Raw genomic sequence first — 23,809 nt, forward strand, 5'->3', positions numbered from 1 at the left:
TTATTATCACTTTTTTTCGACATGCTATACTATGGCGTTTTTATAATTTTTTTCGACATACTATATATGTTTTTTTTCAACATACTATAATATGGCTTATTTCGACATAGTATACTATGGCGTTTTAATCACTTTTTTCAACATACTATGCTATGGCTTTTTTCAACATACTATACTATGGCATTTTTATAATCTTTTTCGACATATTATACTATGGCGTTTTTATCATTTTTTTCGACATACTATACTATGCCGTTTTTATAATCTTTATCGACATACTATACTATGGCTTTTTATCACTTTTTTCGACATACTATACTATGGCTTTTTTGACATACTATACCATGGCATTTTTATAATGTTTTTCGACATATTATGCTATGGCACTTTTATAATCTTTTTCGACATACTATACTATGCCGTTTTTATCTTTTTTTTCGGCGTACTATACTATGGCTTTTTATCACTTTTTTCCACATACTATACTATGGCTTTTTTGACATACTATACCATGGCATTTTTAATAATCTTTTTCGATATGATATACTATAGCTTTTTTATCACGTTTTTCGACATATTATACTATGGCTTTATTATCACTTTTTTTCGACATGCTATACTATGGCGTTTTCATAATTTTTTCCGACATACTATACTATGGCTTTTTTCGAGATACTATATATGGTTTTTTTCAACATACTATAATATGGTTTATTTCGACATAGTATACTATGGCGTTTTAATCACTTTTTTCAACATACTATGCTATGGCTTTTTTTTTCTCACTTTTTCGACATTCTATACTATGGCTTTCTTCTCACTTTTTCGACATACTATGGCTTTTTTCTCACTTTTTTCGACATACTATATGTGGATTTTTTCAACATACTATAATATGGCTTATTTCGACCTACTATACTATGGCTTTTTTATCACTGTTTCGACATACTATACTATGGCTTTATTATTACTTTTTTTGACATAATATACTATGGGTTTTTTCGACATACTATACTATGGCTTATTTCAACATACTATAATATGGCTTATTTCGACATACTAGACTATGGCTTTTTTAATCACTTTTTTCGAAAATACTATACTATGGCTTTTTTAATTTTTTTCGACATACTATTCTGATTTTCTAGATCAGGAACCACTGCAGATGTAGACCTCTAGAGACATTTTTCTGGCAGAGTAACTTACCTTGGATGACATTTTATTGATACCATGTACAGAAATATGTAATGTGCATACTCTTTTTGTCCAGGTGTCTTTCATCATGTGCTGGGATTGGCTGACGTCCGTTGTAACCTTTTAAAGATGAGCCATAGGTCTCTTCTGCTGTTTGGTAAGGCACATTTTGTGATACCGAAAAGATTGTTAACTCAACCTAACTGAGTCATCTCTTGTTGAACTATGTTAGGCTAAAAATAGATACAATTTTAGGTGGCTTCCTTGCAAGAAGTTAAAATAACAACAATAATTCTTGGTATACTGGTTAAAAAGATTAGCAAGTCCGAGCCAGTTGTATAGAGATCGCACAACATATGATATTCTTTTATGTTCTGTTTTATGTGACCACCAGTTATGTCTCATGTATTCATGTTTGAAAAAAGTTATTGGGGTTTAGACATCTTGTTCCCATGACAAAATATTTAACTTTAATGGAGATTAAATTAACTTTTTTTAAAATTTTTCTAAAATTAATTTAAGTTAATTTTAAGTTAATTCAAATGAACTTAAAGTAACTTTGTCACTTTTTTGTCTTTAAAAGTAAAACTAGAAAAAAGCCTTTGATTACCTTGAACACAAAGACCATCTAAATTTGCAGGGCACATTTCTTTTTATGTATTTAATTTATTCTTAAAATATTTCATGATAGAAAATGTATGTAAATGACTCTAATACTGCAATGCTTCCTCTGCTTTCTTTCTCTCCTTGTTGTATTCGTCGCCGTCGGAGAGAGGCCAGATTTGTGCGAGAACAAACACAAGCACAAAAATAAATTAAGAGATCAAAACCCATAGAGAGGAAATGAGTCAGTATTCCACACCGTGTACAATACAATATCATAGCAAATTAGCAGATTTCAATGGCTTCCACTGACTACCATAGATTTACAATGTTCAGTTGGCTGCAGATCAGTCCTCAATAAATTGTGTCACTTTCCTTCTTTTCATTAATGGTTCTAATAGACAGTGACTTGTAGATGACCATGAAAAGAAAGCAGCTACTGAGGTGTGAACAGAAAACCTGGGACTACGAACCAGCAGTAGTGAGAACAACAGCATTTGTTCACATCCTACTAAACTGCCATTGTGACCACATTTTAAGTCCAATAAGCTTCTCTACAAAGGTACAACATATAAAACTGTTAAATATATAACTTTTTAGGGCCTTTCAAAATACATTTAATGACATTTCTTTACTCCTTCTTTTCAGACTCAATAGCATTCATACTCTGTAGATATTCATCATCTCTTTGATATGATTTGCGCTCCTGATCCGTGACCAACTTGACAATGCCTCTGCAAGCTTTCCCAACAGTAGCTACTGAAAAATGCAAATCAGATTTTTTTTCATACACAGTTATACATATGTAGTACCTATATCTCCAGTTCCAAAATACAGTGATGGGCTTAGTCTGAGAAAAAAATGTCTGGAAAGTTTTAAAAGTACTACGGTACATGTGCCACCGGACGGCAGGTTCGGTTTACGTCGGTCCACGTGTGCATCATGTCTCTGTGGGGGCAGTCGTTGGTCGGTGGCGACACAAACGGCAAGTTCACAAAGACTCTGTGTGTCTTTACCACATGGTCCACTCCGTCATTATGATCGTATTTGTTGTTTTGCTCTTTGGTCTATAAAAATATGGGAGGTTTACTCCAGCAGAAGGCCTATTCACAGCAGAGAGCGCTCAGTTAATTTTTTTTAACAGCCTCGTAAAGTGGTCGGCGAAGCAACAGCGTCCGGTCTGTAATGATCCCGTCTTTGCTCTGGAATTCCTGCTCTAGAGGCTAGGAGAGAGGTGTTGGGAATTCCCTTATTCAAAGCAGTTAGCCGTTTCAAACACAGTACTTCCAATGTGGCAAAAACCATTCATGGGATTTTTTAAAGTGTCCGATCCTCCGTGGCACGAGCAGGATAGTGAAGAGGAGGTGAACGCAACATTTTGACCCAACGACAGATAACAGGAGGGAGCAGTCACAAATCCGGAGGGGCCAGTCACAGGAAATGGAAAGTGTTTTACAGCGAGTAGTTGTCCAGTGTCCAGGAGAAAGCTTACTCCTTCAAACAGTCGCTCCCTGGTTTTCCCGTCTCTGGCTGTGTTATGAGACCTGTGAATCAACAAAAACACAGCAAACATGAGATTATTGTTTTAGCACACAGTCATTGTCACAGTCTTCTTAGCTTGTGAAAGAAATTAAATAATTTCTGAAGGTGTATATGAAAAAAAAACAAAAAAAATGTATGATGACATTTTCTTTCTCCTGCCTATATATTGAGCAATTTATTTGATAATATGATCATGTTCATGTTCTGTAATCTTTCATGCAGCAGCTCAGTAGATCTCTTGTTTAGTCATTTGTCATTTACCTAAGACTTTGGAAGAAAAGTTTGTCTCATAATATAGAATAATTGCACCTGCTCTCCTCTCATAAGTATTCTTCCTCTTTTTTTAAATAAAAAGTATTTTCTCAACATTTTGGGAAATTTTCTTGCTGAGTGTTGGATGAAAGAATTGATACCACTCTCATGTCTGTCTGTTAAAGTGCTCATATTATGCTCATTTTCAGGTTCATAATTGTATTTTGAGATTGTACCAGAATAGGTTTACATGGTTTAATTTTCAAAAAACACCATATTTTTGTTGTACTGCACATTGCTGCAGATCCTCTTTTCACCCTGTGTGTTCAGGTCTCTGTTTTAGTTACAGAGTGAGACATCGCACTTCTATCCCATCTTTGTTGGAGCTAGATCACATCATCTAGCTGTTTGTTTCTACAACTTCAGTAGTACAAGGCAGGATTAGCCGGGAGACAACAAGGGCGTACTTCCAAATTTGCGTGGGACATGTAAGTAGTTCTTTTGTAGATTATGGTGAACTAGTGTGTTGTAGCAGTGTTTTGCCATTCAGAACGAGCTAGCATGCTATGGTTAGCCACCTCGTTTCGGCTAGTGACGTAAAAAGCCCTGCCGATTTTGAACAGCTCACCCGGAGACTGAAGGCAGGTTACATTCAGAAACCCGTATCTTTTCCAAGTTTGTATGCGTGTGGAAGCACGAGAGACACAAAATAACACCCCAAATCCCAGAAAAAGTGATTTCTTCATAATATGGGCACTTTAAATATGAAGCCAGATGACAGTTAGCCTTAGTTTAGAAACGGTGAAGCAGCTAGACTGGCTCTGTCCTAAGGTAATAAAATCTGGAGTCTTTGTACAAAAAAACTAAGTGCCGCCTTTAACTGTTTCTAGGGTTGGCAAAATTGGGCAAAAATAACGGTTGAATATTCCTTCTAAAAAACATATAGGTTTGAATATCTATTTTTGCACATTATGTCCACAAGAGGGCAAACACATATGACAGACATACCAAGTTGTATAGGTATGTTTGTTTCAGCATAAACATGTATTTTAACGGAACTACATACCTACACATTACAAAATAAACCAAAAAATATATTGTCCGAGACCGTAGACCTCTCTCTAGAGCGTGCAAGACATGACGTGAATCACACCGCAGGGTTCATTATTTGGTGATAAGCAACAAAGTCATTTTGGTGTCAGCCCTGACTGAAAGAAGTTCCCGAAACTTGTCGCCTCTCCAGTTAGACATTTTGTAAGGAGCAGCGGCCCAGGCGAGAATGCACGAGTCAGACAGGCATGGTAGTTCCATGTTGTTTTTTTACAATTTGAATATGTATATTTGTTGAATTTTTTTTGCTGGCTATAGCTTCATATTTAACAGACTGATAATAGTATCAATCTTATATTCTTTCTCTTGGCAAGAGAGCAACTTTCAAAGCAAAATATTGAACTATTCTTTTAAAAGAAAAAAAAAAACTACTATTAATGGGAGAATCATTGCATACGCTGTGTGTTGCTATTAAGCCTTGTGTATACATATTCTTCCTTACCAAATGGAGATGTTAATTACACTCATAATACAGAATCGTAAAAAAAAAAAAAAAACTCAACAGATTACTCTGTCAAATCAAGTGCTTTGTCAGTCAAATATTTAGAATGCTTCAGACAAAGTGTGTCTCGCATTGCACAGACTGAGAAACAATAAATCTACCAACAGAAAGACAAATTTGGAAGCCTCCTCGCCATCTGGCCCCCGCCAGTCACACAGCCAACTTGATAGAGGCGCCGATGCCTTACAAGACTGCTGAAGTTTAATTCATAATAATGAACTCTTGATGATTTCACAAAGTGGCATGAAAGGGGCAGGTGTTAGATGGAGAACTAGCATGTATCACAGATGACAATGTCTGATGCTGTGGGAATAATAAAAATCTCAATGTGCTCGGGGCTTAATAGAGAATGTCATGGTTTTGTTGGAGCTGGGGCATGAAATGACCCAGAGGTAAAACAGTTTAAAGCAGGGGCATGACTGTGCTAAGTGCTCGACTGTGACCACAGCCCAAACAGGTGTTTAATCCCAGTGTAAACACACTTCCTTATCTTGATGCCTACTAGTGAGCACATTGAGATTACAGCAGCACCGAATGGTCAAGGAGCCGCATCACTGCTCAGAAACATTGTTGTAGAAATTAGGGCTGCACGATAAGAGGAAAATGTGCGATAACGTTGTAAATATTGCGAAAACAATATTAATTGCAATTAATAAACTATTAAAGGGTACTGAGTTTTGCCTTTCTGCTGCTTTCAGTATTCTACAAAAATACAACAAATTGCTTGTCAAATTTAAAACAATTGAAAGGAAATCATTTCCAACATTTTATTGAACATATTGAACATTGATCTGAATATAAAAGGCACCACTAAAAAAAACAATAAAGTGCAGTTTTCTACTGATATTTTCTTTCAACTAACACAAAAAATGGGAGTGTCTTCTGCAATATGTCGCAGCCTTTCGCGGTATGTATATTGTGCCAGGTGGTATCGCAATGACGATAAAAAAACGATATATTGTGCCGCCCTAGAAGAAATGTTGAGAGGAATGGAATGCAAATTAATTTAAATAGACGCCTAGGCACAGAGACGGTCTTGTTTTATGTAAGTCAGTGTCTACCATGGTCATTTTGTTATATTCTCTCTATGTTCCTTTCCCTTTTTCTCACACCCACTGTGGCAAATGGTTCCCCATAAATCTCACACACAAATCTCATCTCAGGGAAATGCAAGCCTTCTATTAAAAAGAGGAACGAATGTCAGATGAATATGAGATGAATTTGCCCTATGAATAAAATTCACAGTCCCTAGGTGATTATTTCCTCGGGTTTATCAGGAAACGGCCACATTACTCTATTTTTTATATCTTATAACAGCAAGAGAATATTTTGACATTCTTGCGCCAGAGGAATACAGAGTTGAGCGAAATGTGAGCAGAGCCCGTCTGGCTATTGAACACAGACAAACTGTGAGTACAGTGGGGTCTGGCTATCCAAACAAGAACTGCTGCAGGTGTCATAGTAACAGAAGGGGACAGAATCCATCTGTGTCAATGTCCAATTTGTGCAATCTTCTCTTGTTTTGGAGCTGGTAGGCAATCCACTCAATACATATTAATATGTACCCAGCAGCATTCTATCGAGGACAAGGAAAGCATTAAACATTAGAGTTCAGGGGCGGTACTTAGAGCTTCCTGTCTCCGGGAACAGCAGAGAGCATGAGCATGCATTTGTGCCGGCTTTATATGCATTTTGCAAGTGCATGGAGCCACATCTGTTGGGAGCTAAAGGAAATTATACACAATACATATGGAGTTGCTCTCCGCCTGGGAGTTAAAGGGAATGCGACGGAACACATGGCCCCGGCTTGACATTTCCTCTCTGCGTGAACTCTCTCTGACTCCTTTCAAAATGTCACAGCGCTGTGACCCACGGTGAACGTGTGAATGGGCATGCATTAGGGAAAATTGATCTGCGTTGCCTTTCCAAACTCTTTTTAGATGTAAATAATGCTGAATCTCAGGACTATGTTGATGTATGATTGAATTGGATGATTTTGTACAATCGGCAGAAGCCTTGCTACACCCTGAAGAAGGCGAGGCGGTGCCGAAACATCATCTAATGGAAACGTCTTTTCCACTCATCAACTACTTGTTTCTAATACCTGATCCTGCCCTCGCTGTTTTATGTTAAGCCCCGCGCAGCCGAGCACGCTTCCGTTTGGATCGGAGCACGGAAGCTGCACAATAGCCCGCTCGATGAATATTCATAGGAGAACTTGTAGGTTAGGAATGATCCACAGGTTAATAAGGGATGGGAAATCGCTAATTATATGCTGTGAAGTCGTATAATGCCTGAAGCAGACGCTGAGATCAAAATACACAAACATGTATGCACGGGCCTCCAGACACGAGGCCCCATTCCACATTAAGAGAGAGTTCAAAGCTATCTGGGGTGTTATGTCATTATCAACCATTCCATACTGCATTTCTTTAGAACATCAAGGCAAACACAGTTCACTATCTGCATTCTACAATATGATCAGAACTTTAATGCTCAAGAGGGAACATTAGAACAGATTTCACATCGCGTTTCTACCCGAAAGGAAGAAGTCACTGAAAATGACAGAAAATGTCACTGATTTGTTTTAGATACAAACAACTTGAAATGGTCCCCCATGTCCCTTAATACACTGTAATTTATAGATTAAATCTGTTCATGCAATCTAAGCTACTGTATTGCATGCCACTGCACGACATCAATGATTGCAGGCGATATGGTATTGTTTTCCTTTGTACAGCACATTATGGGATCAAATGTTTAAATCCAATCTTAGATTGCCTTTTCCGTTAGTAGATAGACAATAATCTTTTATTTGATGCACTGTGAGAGGATCTGAGTTCACAGCATGCAGTCCACCCTGTGTCTATTTATAGTTTAAATCTACTAAAGACTTACTGTCTGGCCTGAAAAGCAGCTGGATCAGATTTGAATCTCGAAAGCGAATCATAACATTGGACCATAAATGCTGACAGTATTGACCGAGAGAAGAGCCTGGTTTTTAGAAACTCTATGAGACCGGGCATTTTTATGACTTTGGCCACATCCCGTTTATTGCACTGTACACTAAATTTACTACATGCTTACTCTCTGTTTCCCAATGACATGCATTAATATCTGTCTGGCGCCTTGTTTTATTTCAGTGCACAGACGCCATATGACACAATACTTTCAAAGACAATGTACAAGGCATGCCAATAAAGCAGAGCAAAAATGAGCTGGAAATAAACCGATGGGTTTTACTGGTATTACAGCACACATGGATTTTCTGTGGTTAAACGCACAGCAGGGACCTGGCGAGCTTATGGAAAAATGAGTAAGTCAAATTAAGGCATCAAACAAGCCGACGGTTGTTTAAATTGTATCTGGATTTATGTGTGTGCTGTGCTTGCGTTTGTGTCTGCGCTTCCTGTTTGCATGTTCTGCTAAAGCTGGAGGATAATGCGATAATTTTCATCAGATTCAGAAACTCATTTTACCCAGTTTTATCAACCCCGCAGCATAATAAAAATTGATTCTGGACAAATTGCATATAGCAGTGAAGGTGAATAAGATGACTATCACTCAGTATTTTTTAAATTATAAAACTGTATTTTAAAATAGACATTTGGCTATGAATAACACTTTTCAGGTGCAAAACTAGCTTCATTATAAGAACTTGAGTCACAAAGGGGAAGGGGCTTTCTGTTGTACCTTGCTGCCTCCATGAGGCCCTTGGTGCTCTGTAACTGCTTGTGTTGCTTCCTGCCTTTGCGGGACCAGGGTTTGGGTGGAGTTGTTGTGATGATGGTGGTGGTAGTGGTGGTAGAGTGGTGTTGGCAGGTGGTTTTTGGCTGTCTGTCAAGGGGTCATCAATGCTCTCCATAGTGCAAGAGTGTCGAAGGGGACTCTTGTCGCGTCATAGAGCCTGGGGGGAAAGAGGGAGAGGGGAAGGCGGTATGGTTATCAAGCTCACAACGAGGATGCAGTGTTTTATTTTTAATTTTTTTTTAGACACAGTCACAGCACTACCACCACCATTATCAATTTGCCTCACTAAAGTGTCTTGAAAACGTGCCTGCTTGGCTTTCTACAAACCCGATGAGCTGTGCTGTGCTTGTGTGTCGCAAGGAAACAGTTCTGTGCACATCAAATATAGAAGTGTGGGAGCAAAACAGGGTCTGATTCTGTGTAAAAGTAGCCCATATGGAAGCAAATTTTCCCAGTGGTTTGTTTTAAAATGGCCATTGACTTGTTAAAGTCAAATAAAAGTGAAATAAAATGGCAATACAATAAATCATTAATTCATTCAAAATTCATTATTTTAAAAATAATTTGTAATTTTCTAATACACTTATTGTTTAGCATGACAAACCTCTGTTTTATAGCCGTGCCAACAGCATCCTCCGCTTTGGATTTGATACATACATTAATGGTTCCCAGATGAGAAATCCTAATGACTGTGATCCCCTGACTCTTCCTTTAGCGCCATACTTGGGTGAAAAAAATATGCAAAATTACATTCCCATCAGCCTCAGCTGCACGTTGTGTTCAGTTCATAATTGGCAAATGCCAACATGCTAAACTAAGATACTTAACCTTCTAATGTCACATTTAGCTTAGTATTAATTAAGTACTGCAGTGCACCACAAGTACAGCCTCACAATGCTGCTAGCATGGCTGTAGACTCAAAGGGGGCAACAACCGTCTGTATTTACTCCTGTGTGTGAGTGTGCACATTGTCATTTGTTGTTGCCTGCATGTTGGAATAAACCTGCAACTCTTCTAACTGGGCGCAGCTTGCACTGCGAGCACAAGCCAGCAAGCACTCTCTGCTTTACGTAATCAATTACCTTTTTTTGGCCACATGGAAATTGCTGAAATTCTGAAACTTGGCAAAGTAATACACTAAGGAGTGCTTTCATTGGCTAGCAAAGGCTTTTGGTTTCAGAAACACTGCTCACTTAGCCGATCGATCCCACAATCTCATAGGCTGTTACTAAGAACCTAAAAAGGTGGATTTTCTCGCTCTTTTTGTAGTCACACTCTCTTTAGTAACAGACCCAATGTCTATCCCAGCTTCCCAAAATGGAGGTTTTGGTATTTTTAAAAGATGAGATGATGTGCTGACTTGGCTCTCTCTAGAAAGAAGCTGGCAGACACAGCTAATGGTTAGCTACAACAGGGTCTCTTTTTCTTTCTCCCTTTCTCCATTTCTCTCTTAGTCTGTCTGGGGTGGCAAAGCAGCTGTCTTCTTAGTGGTGATTCTGTTCAACCCACTGTTGGATGTGACTGTAGGGCCCAGAGGGATCAATTACCAAGGCCGGTACCGACCCAGAACCGCAGAGGGGGGCATGGTGATGGTGGGGCTTTGGGGGAACCCATCAGGCCCAGCCTGAACCGGATCCACAGACAGACTGAGAGTAAGAAACAGAAAGGCAGTGATGGGAGAGGAGGTGGGGGCACAGTGTGAGTGTGTGTGTGTGTGGGGCTCAGCACTTGTTTACAAACCCCAATCAAAAGAGCTTTTTCATACTCTGCCGAACACATGCTGTCACTGGCAGATGTATAAATGTGTAAATACTGTGGAAGCTTACAGGGAAACACAGACTGCCTGGGGGATTGTCATGTGTAAACTGCAGCCTTTGTAAAAAAAATTTTGTGTGAGGATGAAAACTGCCTTTATCGCCATGCATATACATAGCAACACACACGGTCTGCATGTTGACTCTTACCCTCTCCCACAGAGTACCTTCCAGAGTGTATAAAATATGCATGGGCTCATAGTATCAAACATTATACTCACGCTCAAACATGTCTACTTATCTGTATTCCTTTCCCTTTTTCTCTCAGAAAGTCTTGATTACAGTAATCACAGTCTTTCTCTCAGGAGTTGCCACTTCTGCTCGTAACACTCTGTTCAAAGCCTAAATACCCCAATCAGGACCGACCTAATGGAACGTAAGATTAAGACCTAGTTACAAATTTAAGGATCTTTAGTCATTTAGATTTTTACGGTTTCTACATTTCGAATCACTGTGTCTTAATGTCTGAAAATGATGGTGTGCTGTATCAAGTACAGCACTCAACGAGACAAGTGGATGTATTTGGCTGAATTTCGGGGTAACAAATGCTCTTCTTTTTGCTGTGTATTAATCATGTGAAAACATTGGCTAAAGCATGTAATCTGTTGGATGATATATAAACAGAATGGCAGCAATGAGAAAAAGTATCATGACTGTTTGAGTTTGTGCAACTTTAACTTAGTGGGAGAAAAAAAACAACTTTTGAAAGGACTTAACAAGCACTGAAAGACAACAAGAGCCACTGCTTGATGCACACCAACTGACTAAAAAAAAGTTTCACGATGCTATACGTCTGACTGGCCCAAATCTCTTCCTCTCTCTTTCACTAACACTGCACATTTCTTCCCTCACACTGACTCTCTGTTGATTTTTTTTTTTTTTAAATTGTTCGTCTTATCGGGCTGTCACAAAAGCCGGCAGATAACCCGAGGTGATTCCGTTTTCTCCTCTAATGGCGCACTCACTCTGCCTCTTTCTCGCCGAGCTCCCCGTGTCGGCGCATGCAGAGAGAGATAGCTCCTTGCGCTGTTTCATCTGCCAGTCTAAAATGGTGGAGGGCACAATGCAGAGCATCCTCCTCTCTGGAGAGAGACGGCAGTAAGCCTTTCACTGAGAGAAGGAGGTATAGGAGATGAGTGCTGAGACTACATATCGCTTTGCCAAAAGAGAGCGCTTTGGAAAGGCAGCATTTGACTGTGCTAACTGTGTGATAAAATGTAAATTCAAAGCATTTAGTGTCATGGAGGGAGGAAAGTATATTGGGAAAGGGGAATTAACCCCTGGTTGCTGAGTAAAAGTGTTTCTCTATCTGGTGATTTACCATTGAGAAAGAGCTTTCCAGGGAACATGGCATATTGTGTCGTCCGGAATGCTGTGACTACCCAAACGCTTACATGTATTACAACATGTGAATATTGTTATGGCACTGTAGGTTAGAGAACAACACAGTAGTTTGTTTGCAATACAAATTGTTTTGCAGCGTGGGCACCATAGCAAAATGCAGGTAGATGTCATGAATCTGTTTTTCACTGTTTTTCATTTTTATTCATAATTCATAATAGATTTCACATTCAGTCCGAAAGACGATCTCCTCTCCCTGCCCCCCTTAAGTTACTTTTGCTAGCTTTTCATTCTAGCATGGCACATCCAGTATGCACTCCAAAATTATATATTATATCATATTTATATATATATATATATATATATATAAATTATATATGGCAGAATTGCCACTGGAAATCAGTAGCAGTTTATAAAATCAACTTCTGGTTGATGGTGACTACATAAACAGTATGATATAACGCTAGGGACTGAACTAGTATTGCAGTACGTACAGTATTTAAAAAAAAATGTAATTGAAACAGATGATTTGATATACTTGGATAAGCAACACAGTGTTAGATGTATGCTTTATTGTTTGTTTTTTCAAAGAGTTTGCTTAATTTTTACAAGAGAAAAAGGGGCCTAGTGAGGGTTTAGTAAACGTCAATTGCCAGAACATTTGAACATTTGTTATGTTTTGACAGATCTCTCCGGCCAGTATTTCTGTAAGTGATTATCATTTTTATGCCCATATGGGTTGCCATAAAGCATGCTTTTTGGCAGACATTCGCTTTTATGTACTCAGGTAAAACAAGAAAATAAAATAAAGTGGTTACTAATGGACGTGCAGCTGAGTGTCCGTGTGCATTTTATTGTTTCATTAATGCAGTTAAGTGAACCCAAGGAGCTCATTTATAGTCTTAGAACTTGATATGGTTCATCTGAGGAATTCCATTTATTGTTAGGTCAATCCTTTAGAGGAGAAACTTGTCACTGTATTAGCGAGACTCTTGATACTGAAATGAATTATGTGCTACGGCTTCACAAGTGCACCTCTGTTTGATATGTGTCCTTTTCAGCTGCGGTTGACGTGCGCTGCTAATAAAAGAAACCTTGCTCAAAACGTCACTGTCACCAATAAGCAATGTACATATCAATCTTCATACGTTTTTTCTGGAGCCGGCCCTAGAAAAATCCATTTGCGTTTTTTTTATTGACAGGATCAACATGTACTCTCCAATGCAGGGTCAGACTAAGATGAATGCATGGAGAGAAGAGGGACAGAGACGAGGGGAGAACAAGAGATAGACGGGGGGAAAAAAAGATAGCTAGTGAAAGCGAAAAAGACTGAGGAGTCATGCAGAGAGAAAACAGGTATGGGAGTAAATTATTTTTAAACGGAAGCACATCAAATGGTGGCCGCTGAGAGGTAGAGGGAAAACGCACAGCATACATCTAATCTGCCTTGCAACTCGTACAGAGCCGTGTTGCCGACTAAATGTAGAGAAGAGGTCAGCGGTGTCACCGTGGACAACAATCTCCCGCTGTTTGACAGAGAAAAACAAACTCTCAAACATTTGACCGATACACGCAAACCGCCTCCTGACATTTATCCAAAATAGCCCTTTATGGGGCTATGGGGCTGAGTCAGATTGACTTGGCTTAGTCAAATGCCCAGAGGGACATGTCTGTTTGTCTGCATTGATGTTTTTCGCACAAACACCTGACAGACAGGTCGGACATGCTCACTGGACTGTGTACAGCCCAGCAGTCATCCTTTGGCGATATCGGGGCGGCTGCAGTTTGGGTTTAACCTTGGAAAGCCTTAGGGAAGGGGCCATTTGTTCAAATTTAACTAAAGGGATGCTAAGGAGTAAATTGCGTGTTTTGTTTTTGCCTGTCATTCTCCCTTGGGTCAGCAGATAACAAGAGGTTTATGTAATTTTTGCTTTGGAGAATCGGCCCTAAGCTTTAATGCATTCTGGGCAATTTTAGGTTACACGCATGGTTGTCTATCTAAAAAGACTTTCCTCAACTTGCCCGAGATTAAAGAGAGCGGTCACATTAGGCCATTTCTTCCATCACATGAATAAATATGTTTAGAAGAATTTTAAACAATGACCCCAAGTCTGCATGTTGCCAGTTATTAGAATCCTTGACAGTGAAAGCTGCTTAAACACACACACACACACACACACACACACACACACACACACACACACACACACACACACGGACAGGCACAGATGAGTGCACATAGCTGTCCAGCCATTTGACTAGCTGTCACCGTGCTTAAAGTAGCCAATGAAGCAAGCAAGAAATACCTGTCACGTCTTACATATTGTCAGTCTAAGCCTATGAGAGGTACATTGACTGACGTCCTAAGCAGGATATGAAATGTGTATGTAGGCCAAAGCGTACAGGGCCACCCTTTGTAGGACAGCAGGGACAAACATTCATAACTCTGAATATGCAAATAGTTGAAAACATCAGTAAGAGCATGTTAACAAAAACGTAAGAATGTGCATGCATCGCATCTATTAGCCTTCCAATGCACAGTGACCTTCGCATTTGCATACTCAACTCCCTCCAACACAACACTAGCTCTTATATCTGTCAAACATAACAAATGGATCCAGCTATATGTTGCCTATGGGTGTGTGTGTGTGTGTGTGTGTGTGTGTGCGTGTGTGTGGGCTATCTGCCTGCCCAGATAACAAATTACAATGTAGGTGGAACATGTCATGGCTGTCACCTCAGTCTTCACAACCAGGTATATTCAGGTTGGTGTCAGGCCGCTGAGAGACTCAGAACACAGTAAGAGCACAGAGGCAGCAGCTGACTGATAACAAACCATATCATCTGGGTTGAGCATTTAGTGTGTGCATCTGCTACGTGTTTGTTCGGGTGCATGTATGCGTCTTTCAGCAGGGAGGCATAAACAAGTTAGTCAGCTGATGACTAAATCATGGAAGATGCATTAATGATGCCCCACCGGTCCTTAGCGTTCACCCACTGACATTCAAACATAGGGCAGCTGTGTTGTGTAACATGTTTCTCAACTGAAACCTATTTAATTGCTATAGTATAGACTGCAGAGCAACAGTGTTTAAGTCTCTTGTAAAGCAGTGGGAGGATGGAAAGCGGTAGGAAGGTGTGCGTGTGTGTGTGTGTGTGTGTGTGTGTGTGTGTGTGTGTGTGTGTGTGTGTTGGAGGTGAAGTGGAGAGGAGGCTGCTTGGAGAGCTGGAGATAGGGTTTGAAGGACAAACTTGAATGAATGGGCGGCATCTTAGCGAATACAAGTGGTGGCTCCCCATCTGCTGCCATCATTAACATTAAGAACGTCCCTAATTCAAGCTAATTGCTGGTGACGAGGAAGTAAACAAACTGAGTATAGTTTGGGTAGATGAGCTGAAGACGAGGAGGGCGGGAGAGAAACATTTTGAAGGGATTGTGAAGTGAATGCCCAATTGGTTTTCTTGCTGCTATCAATGTACTTGCGGCTGGCAGTGTGCAAGCTGTTCCAAAGTTACAGTGTATATATATGGCAACAGTTGGAGACAAGGCTCAAAGATGCAATCAAGAAGTAGCAGCAATAATGGTACATTTCAATTTTCTTGTATTACCCAAGAATCTCCAGAGTAGGTTGTTTAAAGCAGCACTACTAGCCAATACTTTCATATTAACAATGTCCAAGGACTATGTGTAATGTTAAAAGGGTGTCACCCTTAGTGACTCTGTAGTTCCCTTTGGTTCAATGAAGAATTTTAGCGTCTCAGCTCGTAGTTTTGGTTTATGGCCCAACACCTCTCAGTGAAACACCTCTGATAAACCCACATATGCTACCTGCCACATTTTCCATGGGATTTGGTGGATCCCAAAACAGAGCTAAAAGAGGAATGATTATTGGACTTAAGTGTTTGCTAACTTGTTTGCCACATCAACTTTAAAAGATGTAATAATCTGTAATAGCAATTTGACTCAGTGTCAATCTAAACTTTGCTAGCATTAGCTTACACTAGCCACCATTAGCTACTGGTCATATCAGACCAAGTGAGGCTTTAGCAGCAAAACCCATGAGTGTATTGAACTGAGTAAGGGTGCCTTTTATTGCTTACAATTTAAACTATTTATTTATGAGAGGCAGACTGTGTTTCTTTCATCTTTTTAAAAGGAACTTAATCTAGCTTTAAGTAGATGAACAGTATTCAACTGATTAAAAACATTTTGCAGTCTCACTAAGTACACACTGCCATGGCAGGCAGTCTGAGAATGAAAATGTTTGAAACGAAATAAGTCTATCACAAAAATCACCATAAAAGCAGTAGCCGAAAACAGCGTTTTGAATGTAAATTTAATAGCGCTTTTCTAGTCTTAAAGACACAATTATACACTGGTGGCCGAGGCAGCCATGCCACCTGCTCATCAGATAAACATTCATGCACATTCACACTGATGGTGCAGCATCAGGAGCAATTCGAGGTTCAGTGTCTTGCCTAAGGACACTTCGACATGTAGAGGGATCGAACCACCGACCTTCCCGATTAGTAGACAACCGCTCTACCACCTGATCCACAGCTGCCCCTAAAATAAGCTTTTATATGTGCCTGTAAATGAGAGCTCTTTATGGGGGCCAATACTCAAAAGTGTTTTTATTATCCGGTATAATGATTCAGTTTGTTGAAATGGCCTCTAACTAATGTTTAGCAAGCAAAACTGTCTAACCATTACCAGAGATTTACAGAAAATGTGTCATTTCTGATTTACACCACAATTGATTTTCTATGCAAATGCTTCATTTTCAGCTCTTATAGTCATGTTGTTCTCAGTGCTACTGGTTTGTGTAGCCTGGGGGGGGGGCGGGGTAAAAGAGAACCTGAACTCACCGTGGTGGTTTTGACTCGGCCTCCGGGCTGTGTACAAGTCCAGCCAGATTTATTGACTAACAGGTCACAGCCTTCATCCTCCAAGCATGGCACCATCTCACACCACTGCTTTTTCCGAACAATACCAGCTGCAGAGAACACAGGAAAAGAGAGAAAGAACGATTAGAGAGGTTAGAAAAATAGCAGGAATAAACAGATAAATGGGAAGGGCTAGAGAGAGGCGAATGCCGAGATGTAACGTTTAAAATAGAGAGAGTGGGTTGAGGGATGACAGATAGAGTTAGACAGATATGGGCAAAAATGTAACACGATGATGGAAAAGGGGAGATTTGAGAAAAATGTTGAAATACATTTAAATGGAGTGAAAAAAGATGGAAAGATGTAGAAGGGTGGATTGGAAGAGAGATGAGCGATGCAGGTGGATGAAGAGCAATGAAGTAAAGATACAATTGAGAGATATGGGAGCAGGGGATGACAGGGAAAGATGAGGGAAAGATGGAAAGAATCAGACAGATGAAGAGAGCTGTGATCAGTCAGGTAAATAAAATCAAACATTGCAAATGAGATTTAGCAGGTTTACAGCCCTTCTTGCATTCTGCGAAATTTTAAACCAAAACATATTTGGTAGCTTCTACCACAAGGGACAACAAATATTTTATATTGGCTACAGTTTTAGAAATCTGTGACATTTTAACGCATTCCACAAGACTTTGTCGTAACATGTTGTAATTTCTATATTTTTTACACCCGAGCTTCTTTTCACCTGACAGCAAGGAGTTTGTGCACTTACTGTACTCTGCTCTGTTCTTTAAGATGCCTGTCCCTCCAAAAAAGCATTTCAAACCAATCAGCTGCTAAGGCAAGCACAATGACAGTACCTCTTACTGCAACTTGTGAATGTTAATTATCAATGAGCATTTGAAAAAGACGTCAAATGATCACAAATTTACATTAAATCTGTGCTTCTAATAACATATCAGCACAAGACTAAGTAATAACAGCCAGAATGAAGGCACAACTCAAAATATAAAAACAATCCCCTTACCACTTCCAAAACATTAAAAGGTACTGTGTGGAAATTAATTTTTTGTAAACAAATATTATTTTGCTTTATGTAAACTCAACAGAGTTCATGAAAATAATGGCTGTTGGGGGAAAAAGACAGAAAGAAAAAGTGAACGTGAAGTTAAGGGTCATTATTTAAGTGGTGTAATGAGGTGCTTTTTCTTGTAATAAGAAACACAAGATCTAAAGATAAAGTGTCTAATACCAGCCATGTGTCTCGGGTTGGCTCACAATGTTCAGTAATTGCATTTAAAAGGATTCAAGAATAAAAAGAAAGCAACACATGACCACTTAAGTATGTAAATCAGAAAAGGAAATGAGATGAACTGAGATACAAGGTGAGAAAATGAAGACAAAGTACAGAATAAGCATATCAGGATAACATTCTTGACCATTACATAACATGTTCAAGATAAAGGAAGACAGATGCATTTGAGCTCATATTCGTATGCATTTATGGATGGAAAATAGCATTCTTTAATGGATAACAGTAAAACCCAGGATGAATTATAGGGCATACATACATCATTTTATCTTTGCCATGGCGTTCATGGCATGCTGGCTCTCTTATACAGCATGTGGGAATTGTGCTCAGCTCCATATCTATAAATTTGCTCTAAGGGCACCTTCAGTAGCTGTCATAACCTCACATGTAGATCATCAGTGAGCACCGTACCAAATGCTAATATCTGTTCACCATGAACAATATCCTTAAATCAATCAATCAATCCATGAAATGTGTATACCTTCTCAAGCACCACATGGCTAAATAATGAAAGTACTATAAACACTGTGTCAGCACAGTAAAGAGTAAGCTTGAAATTGACACAGTTACAATGTAAAGCATTATTATTATTGAGTGCATTTTGCTGACATGCTACTTGAGGTTCAATTGCTTGTAGTTTGCCTCAAGGCTAGCTGCAAAAAAACAATCTAAAAACATGTGCAACTTGAATTTTCACTTCAGGGACAAAGTTACATGTGTGGAACAATGCCATTTCAAATGGCTCAAATATCTGAAATTGAGTAAGTGTTGTCAGCAGTATTTTTTTTCTTCTAGATCAGCTATGCTACACAACTTGCACTCTGCAAAGCATATTTAACCCTATTCCCCTGCCAGTTCCTGACAAATATCAAAATGAATTGCTATGGACGCCATACAGTTTACTCATTAAGCCAATCAAATAGAAAGATCTGCCCGCTTTCCAAAACCAACAATCTGAAAAGCGTGCCTAGTTCATGCAGCTACTTGCCAGGTGGGTGGGGGTGAGAAAGTAGGCAATAGTTTATCTTTTTTTTAATTCCTCACAACTACTTCCGTCACTTTTCATGTGTACAATAGATTGCAACATCATGAACGCTTTCGAGGATTGCTTTCGAGGATTGCCCGATAGTGTACGTCGTTATCCTTATTTGAACAATTATTGAGTCTCGCGCCTCCTACCCCACCTTCAAGTGTGGCCATTTGAAACAACGATGAAAACATCAGATGTGGTTAAACAACACTTCTTACAAACTAGCTTGTTTCAAGTATACCCTGGCCTTAGCACCTTTCTCTGACTAGATTGTCCCCACAGGTGTTCCTCAGGGATGTGTTCTATCTCCCCTGCTTTTCTCCATACACAGAAATGTTGTGCATTGTCAGCCTTCTTAGACCCCAAAGGTCACAAGGAGCTGTGTCGAGAATACAGAATGAGGGTAAATAGAATAGGTCCTACCTACAGAACAAGTTAATCAACACTAAAGGGCAGGGAAAGAAGCTGGTCACTGGCAACAGTAAATGAAAACAATGTTCTGGGACAATGTTGCTCAAATTTGACCATAGATCACTGACTAAGCATGTTCTTATGTCATCATTTCATGATAGGGAAATATCACAATCAAGCAAAACAAGTGAACTGAGGCAGACTCAAACTGCAGTACCAATCTACAATCAAAAAAGCAATCCAGTTTTTCAGTGACCCCACCCATCCTCTGAATTAGCATACCAGATGCTGCCTTCAAGCCAAAGACTTTAAGTTCCAAGTTCAAGACATCCTTTACTCTATTCACTGTGCCTATTTTCAACAAGCGTCTTTCATTACTTCCCCTCTAACACCCATGCACACTATGACTCCCCGAGCCCTCGTCTTCCCCTTTTTAAAGAACCTATTTTATCTTTTTAAAATTGATCACATATTCATGATTTTAAATTTGTCTTTTCTGTGGTCATGTCCTGATGTGTTGTGTAAAGTATGCCAGTGCCAAAGACAAATTTCCATTTTATGTAAATCTAAAGGATAAGAAAGTGTTGAATGTCTGAATCTGCATCTACAACCAGCTGTACCTCAGTAGCAGTAAGTTTAGTGTTAGGGGAGAGGGGGTGTAAAGCACGCTTCATAAATGAAAAAGGGAAGCAAGAGAGCAGAAGAGAAAATTAGAGGACATATTGAAAACGCACCATTTGCTGAGGTGAAAGGAAAAAACTTGTCAGTTGTAATAGCCCGAGGTTTGGCTGTGTTCTCAAGATTTTTTTTTCCTCCTTTTTTATTTAATCCATTACTGTGAATTTATCACATTGTCAGCAAGGTCACTTATACAATTCTCTAACCGGTTTTGTTTCGCTTCTAAATTACCATCCAGTGGGGTGACCCTCAGCTGATGAAGATGTATAGCGGCGCCAGGTAAATAATATTAATGAGGGAATGAATGCTGTTACAAGTGCTCCTCTCTGCATGTGTGTTAGAGATGCCATTTCTTACAGAACGAACGATAAAACAGCTCTATCGGTGATGACTCAGTTCTCAGTATTTTACTTCTGCTGTACCTTGAACGCAACTGTTCCCCAGTACTAAAACAAATGTTTCTACATTTCCATCTTCTACATCCACACTCCCATGTTAAACAAGCATCATGTTGCTGCTGTTGAGACCTAAAAGATTACAGTTGTGTCGGATGAATGATTTAAAATGTAACAGCACAGACATCTCATGTTGACAGAACACATTTCCACATTTGTGCTATTGACAAATATAAAGTTATAACAATAATAACAACAACTTGAAGCTGCTCTAATCTATTTTTATAGCAATAATGAATCAAATGGCGATGGATAGTGCGAAAGGTTTGTTTGTTGTGACAAAGCTCCAAATAATTACCATCCAGGTGATCATTTGTTATTTACAGCTTGTTGCGCTGCTCACAAGTGGCAAGAAAAAATGATCAAATAATGCAGGTTCCAACTGCTGTATTCTGAAATGAAAGCTTTTATTAGCACCCTAGCTTGATTTTGTCATTGTAAAACATAATGATTTCATGATTCATGAATTGTAGCTTGCTTTGTGTCCTACTGTCTTGGATTCATAGTAGTAACAAAGGATTCCAAGTGACCCAGTTTCACAGTGAAATAAAAGTATCAAAATCCAAAGAAACATCTTTAACTACTTCTGCAGCATAATCCACTTTTTTGCTATCCATCTGTAGTTCCCCAACACTCATATTTCCACCAAATCATGGCTAAATGACGTGGCTAAAACAGATAAAAACTGTGAATGTAACCATATTTTGGCATAGTTGGGCTTTGACATTCAGCTATGGTGGTTCTACATTGAAGCTCATATCTAAATTTGTTCAACATACCCAAAACGTAAAGAATTGGCTCACACAACGGTTCAACAGATTGTAAAGCTACTATTTGTTGCAGCATTACGACTACCAGTCAAACTATTTTATTCTCACCATTTTTTTTCTTCTTCTATCAATTCAAAGTATCTTTATATTCATTCCGACTTCATGGCCAGATAGTCTGATTGAAAATGCAGCAGCCTGTATGCTGAATTCCCAAATTTTGAAAGATCACATAGACTAGTTCAATAACTGTGATTTACCATGTGAGCAATCAGAAACCTTAAAGACAAGTTAGGACACAGCCCTCATCTGTCACATTTGGATTCGCATCACTAACTAAACTCATCTCCCAGCAACATCTTGGCTGATAGTGACACTCTGTTACCGTTCAACCATATCACTAGTATGAGGGCAGTGGCTTGTGTTGAAACTCATAAGATTCAAGGTTGATATGAAATAGAAACATCCCTTAAACATGCACCCACACATGCAGGCAGCCAGGCACAAACACACCAGTGAGCACAGGCGTGGACAGAAATAAACACACACAGGTTTAATGCTATGTGCAAGGGAAGGTATCAGCCGTGGTTTCATCAGCGGGAGATAAGAAGGAGAGAGGAAGAGAACATTATTACACCCTCCCTTGGACACTCATCATCCCACTAAATGGTAGATCACACTCATGTCAACAGCCAGCATCTTGGCTTAATAAATTCTATCTAATGCAATGCCAAGCCTGAGATGGCAGGAGAAAGGTATGTGTGTGTGTGTGTGTGTGTGTGTGTGTGTGTGTGTGTGTGTGTGTGTGTGTGTATGTGTTTGCATTTGTGTGTGCATGTGTGCGTGTATGTGCATGTGTGCATGTGTGAAGATAGTAAGAAAGCAGACAAGAAAGACAGAAAGTAGACCTAAATACAGATCAGATATGGTATAATAATTGCAGTGCAGCACTCTTCAAGAGATGGTGCTAAGATAAGAAGACGTGCTAAGACAATTACAAACTGTATGGATCAGATGTGGCCTGGGCAGGTAGCAGAGTCAACAGCATGTCAAGGGCTACTGATGTTGGACACCAGATAAGTTAGAATGTTGGGACAGTCCTTACCGCAGCGGCTTGGGTTCGACTCCAACCCTTTGCTGCATGTCGTCCCCTATCTCTCTACCCTTTCCTGTCAAAATCGGCAGCTGTTGCGTTTTTTGTGTCACATTAGTTAATGTGGTGGTGCACAACACTCTGTATGCCTGTGTGATTCTGTGCAAGGACTGAACTGCTTACTGCTATCACTCCTTATTCACTACAATGAGCCGGGGGCAAAATGGGGCTCTCAAACACACACTCACATACACTTACACACATAAACCTAATACACACAAGCATTCACATGCATTTTCTTTCTATTTGTCAAATTGTTGCCACCTTTCTGCCCACCTTTGCTTGTCATGCTGTGCAGGCCTCTCCGTGCCCAGTAATGGCAAGTCAAATAGCCTTTTAAGCAAATGAACGTCTTCAATTCACAAATCTTTTTCACCGAATTATCCCTCTATGTAGTTCTTCTTACTATAAATGTGCACATGTCCCTGTATCACAGGAAAGCATGTGCACATATGCACGCAAACACAAAAAGCATTTTTTTCATTCGTGGTTGCTTTTATGCTGCACGACACTTCATTTCAATTGGTGAGAATAAGGATGTCAGCTAAGTAAAAGAAAAGCTACAACACGCACATGCACACTAATGTACAACCAACATTTGCAATCTACATTATGAAAACACACCCACAGAGAAGCACACACGCAGAATAATCTCTTTCCCGGACATGTCAGGCAACAAAGTCAAACAAAAGACGGCTTGAAAAAGCCAACTGAGTGCCATTAAGACTCTGAGATCTGCTTTCATCATGGAAATCCCCTCCCATGTCTCCGTTTACAATGGATCTGCTATCTGGATAATTAACTGTACTATCTGACCTGCCGTGGTAGGCAGACGTTTCCCTAAACCTGAATCAAGCCTAGCAGGAATTAGAAGGAAGCTCAGCGGAATGTGAGAGGAAAAACCCTATGCAAAGAAATAAATCCCTGCACTTTGTAATTAGCCACCAGCTCTCTACCCCCTTTCCTCTCAGCTCATCTCAGCTAATTTCCCCTTGTTTCTGCCTCCCT

At 39.6% G+C, this 23,809-nt stretch overlaps 1 protein-coding gene across 2 annotated transcripts in view; it reads right to left on the reverse strand.

The window, feature by feature from the left end:
- Nucleotides 1–2,029: 2,029 nt before the first annotated feature.
- tafa5a (TAFA chemokine like family member 5a) overlaps nt 2,030–23,809 on the reverse strand; it is a 141,123-nt gene continuing 119,343 nt past the window's right edge. For both annotated transcript variants that reach the window (XM_031284882.2, XM_031284883.2), the window contains exons 3-5: nt 16,978–17,105; nt 8,897–9,110; nt 2,030–3,341 (exon numbers count right to left, since the gene is read on the reverse strand). In XM_031284882.2, the coding sequence (XP_031140742.1) occupies nt 9,102–9,110; nt 16,978–17,105 (137 nt within the window). In that variant the 3' untranslated portion in view covers nt 2,030–3,341; nt 8,897–9,101. The remainder of the gene's footprint in view (nt 3,342–8,896; nt 9,111–16,977; nt 17,106–23,809) is intronic.

The sequence above is a fragment of the Sander lucioperca genome, chromosome 20, assembly GCF_008315115.2.
Source record: "Sander lucioperca isolate FBNREF2018 chromosome 20, SLUC_FBN_1.2, whole genome shotgun sequence".
Lineage (NCBI taxonomy): Eukaryota > Metazoa > Chordata > Actinopteri > Perciformes > Percidae > Sander > Sander lucioperca.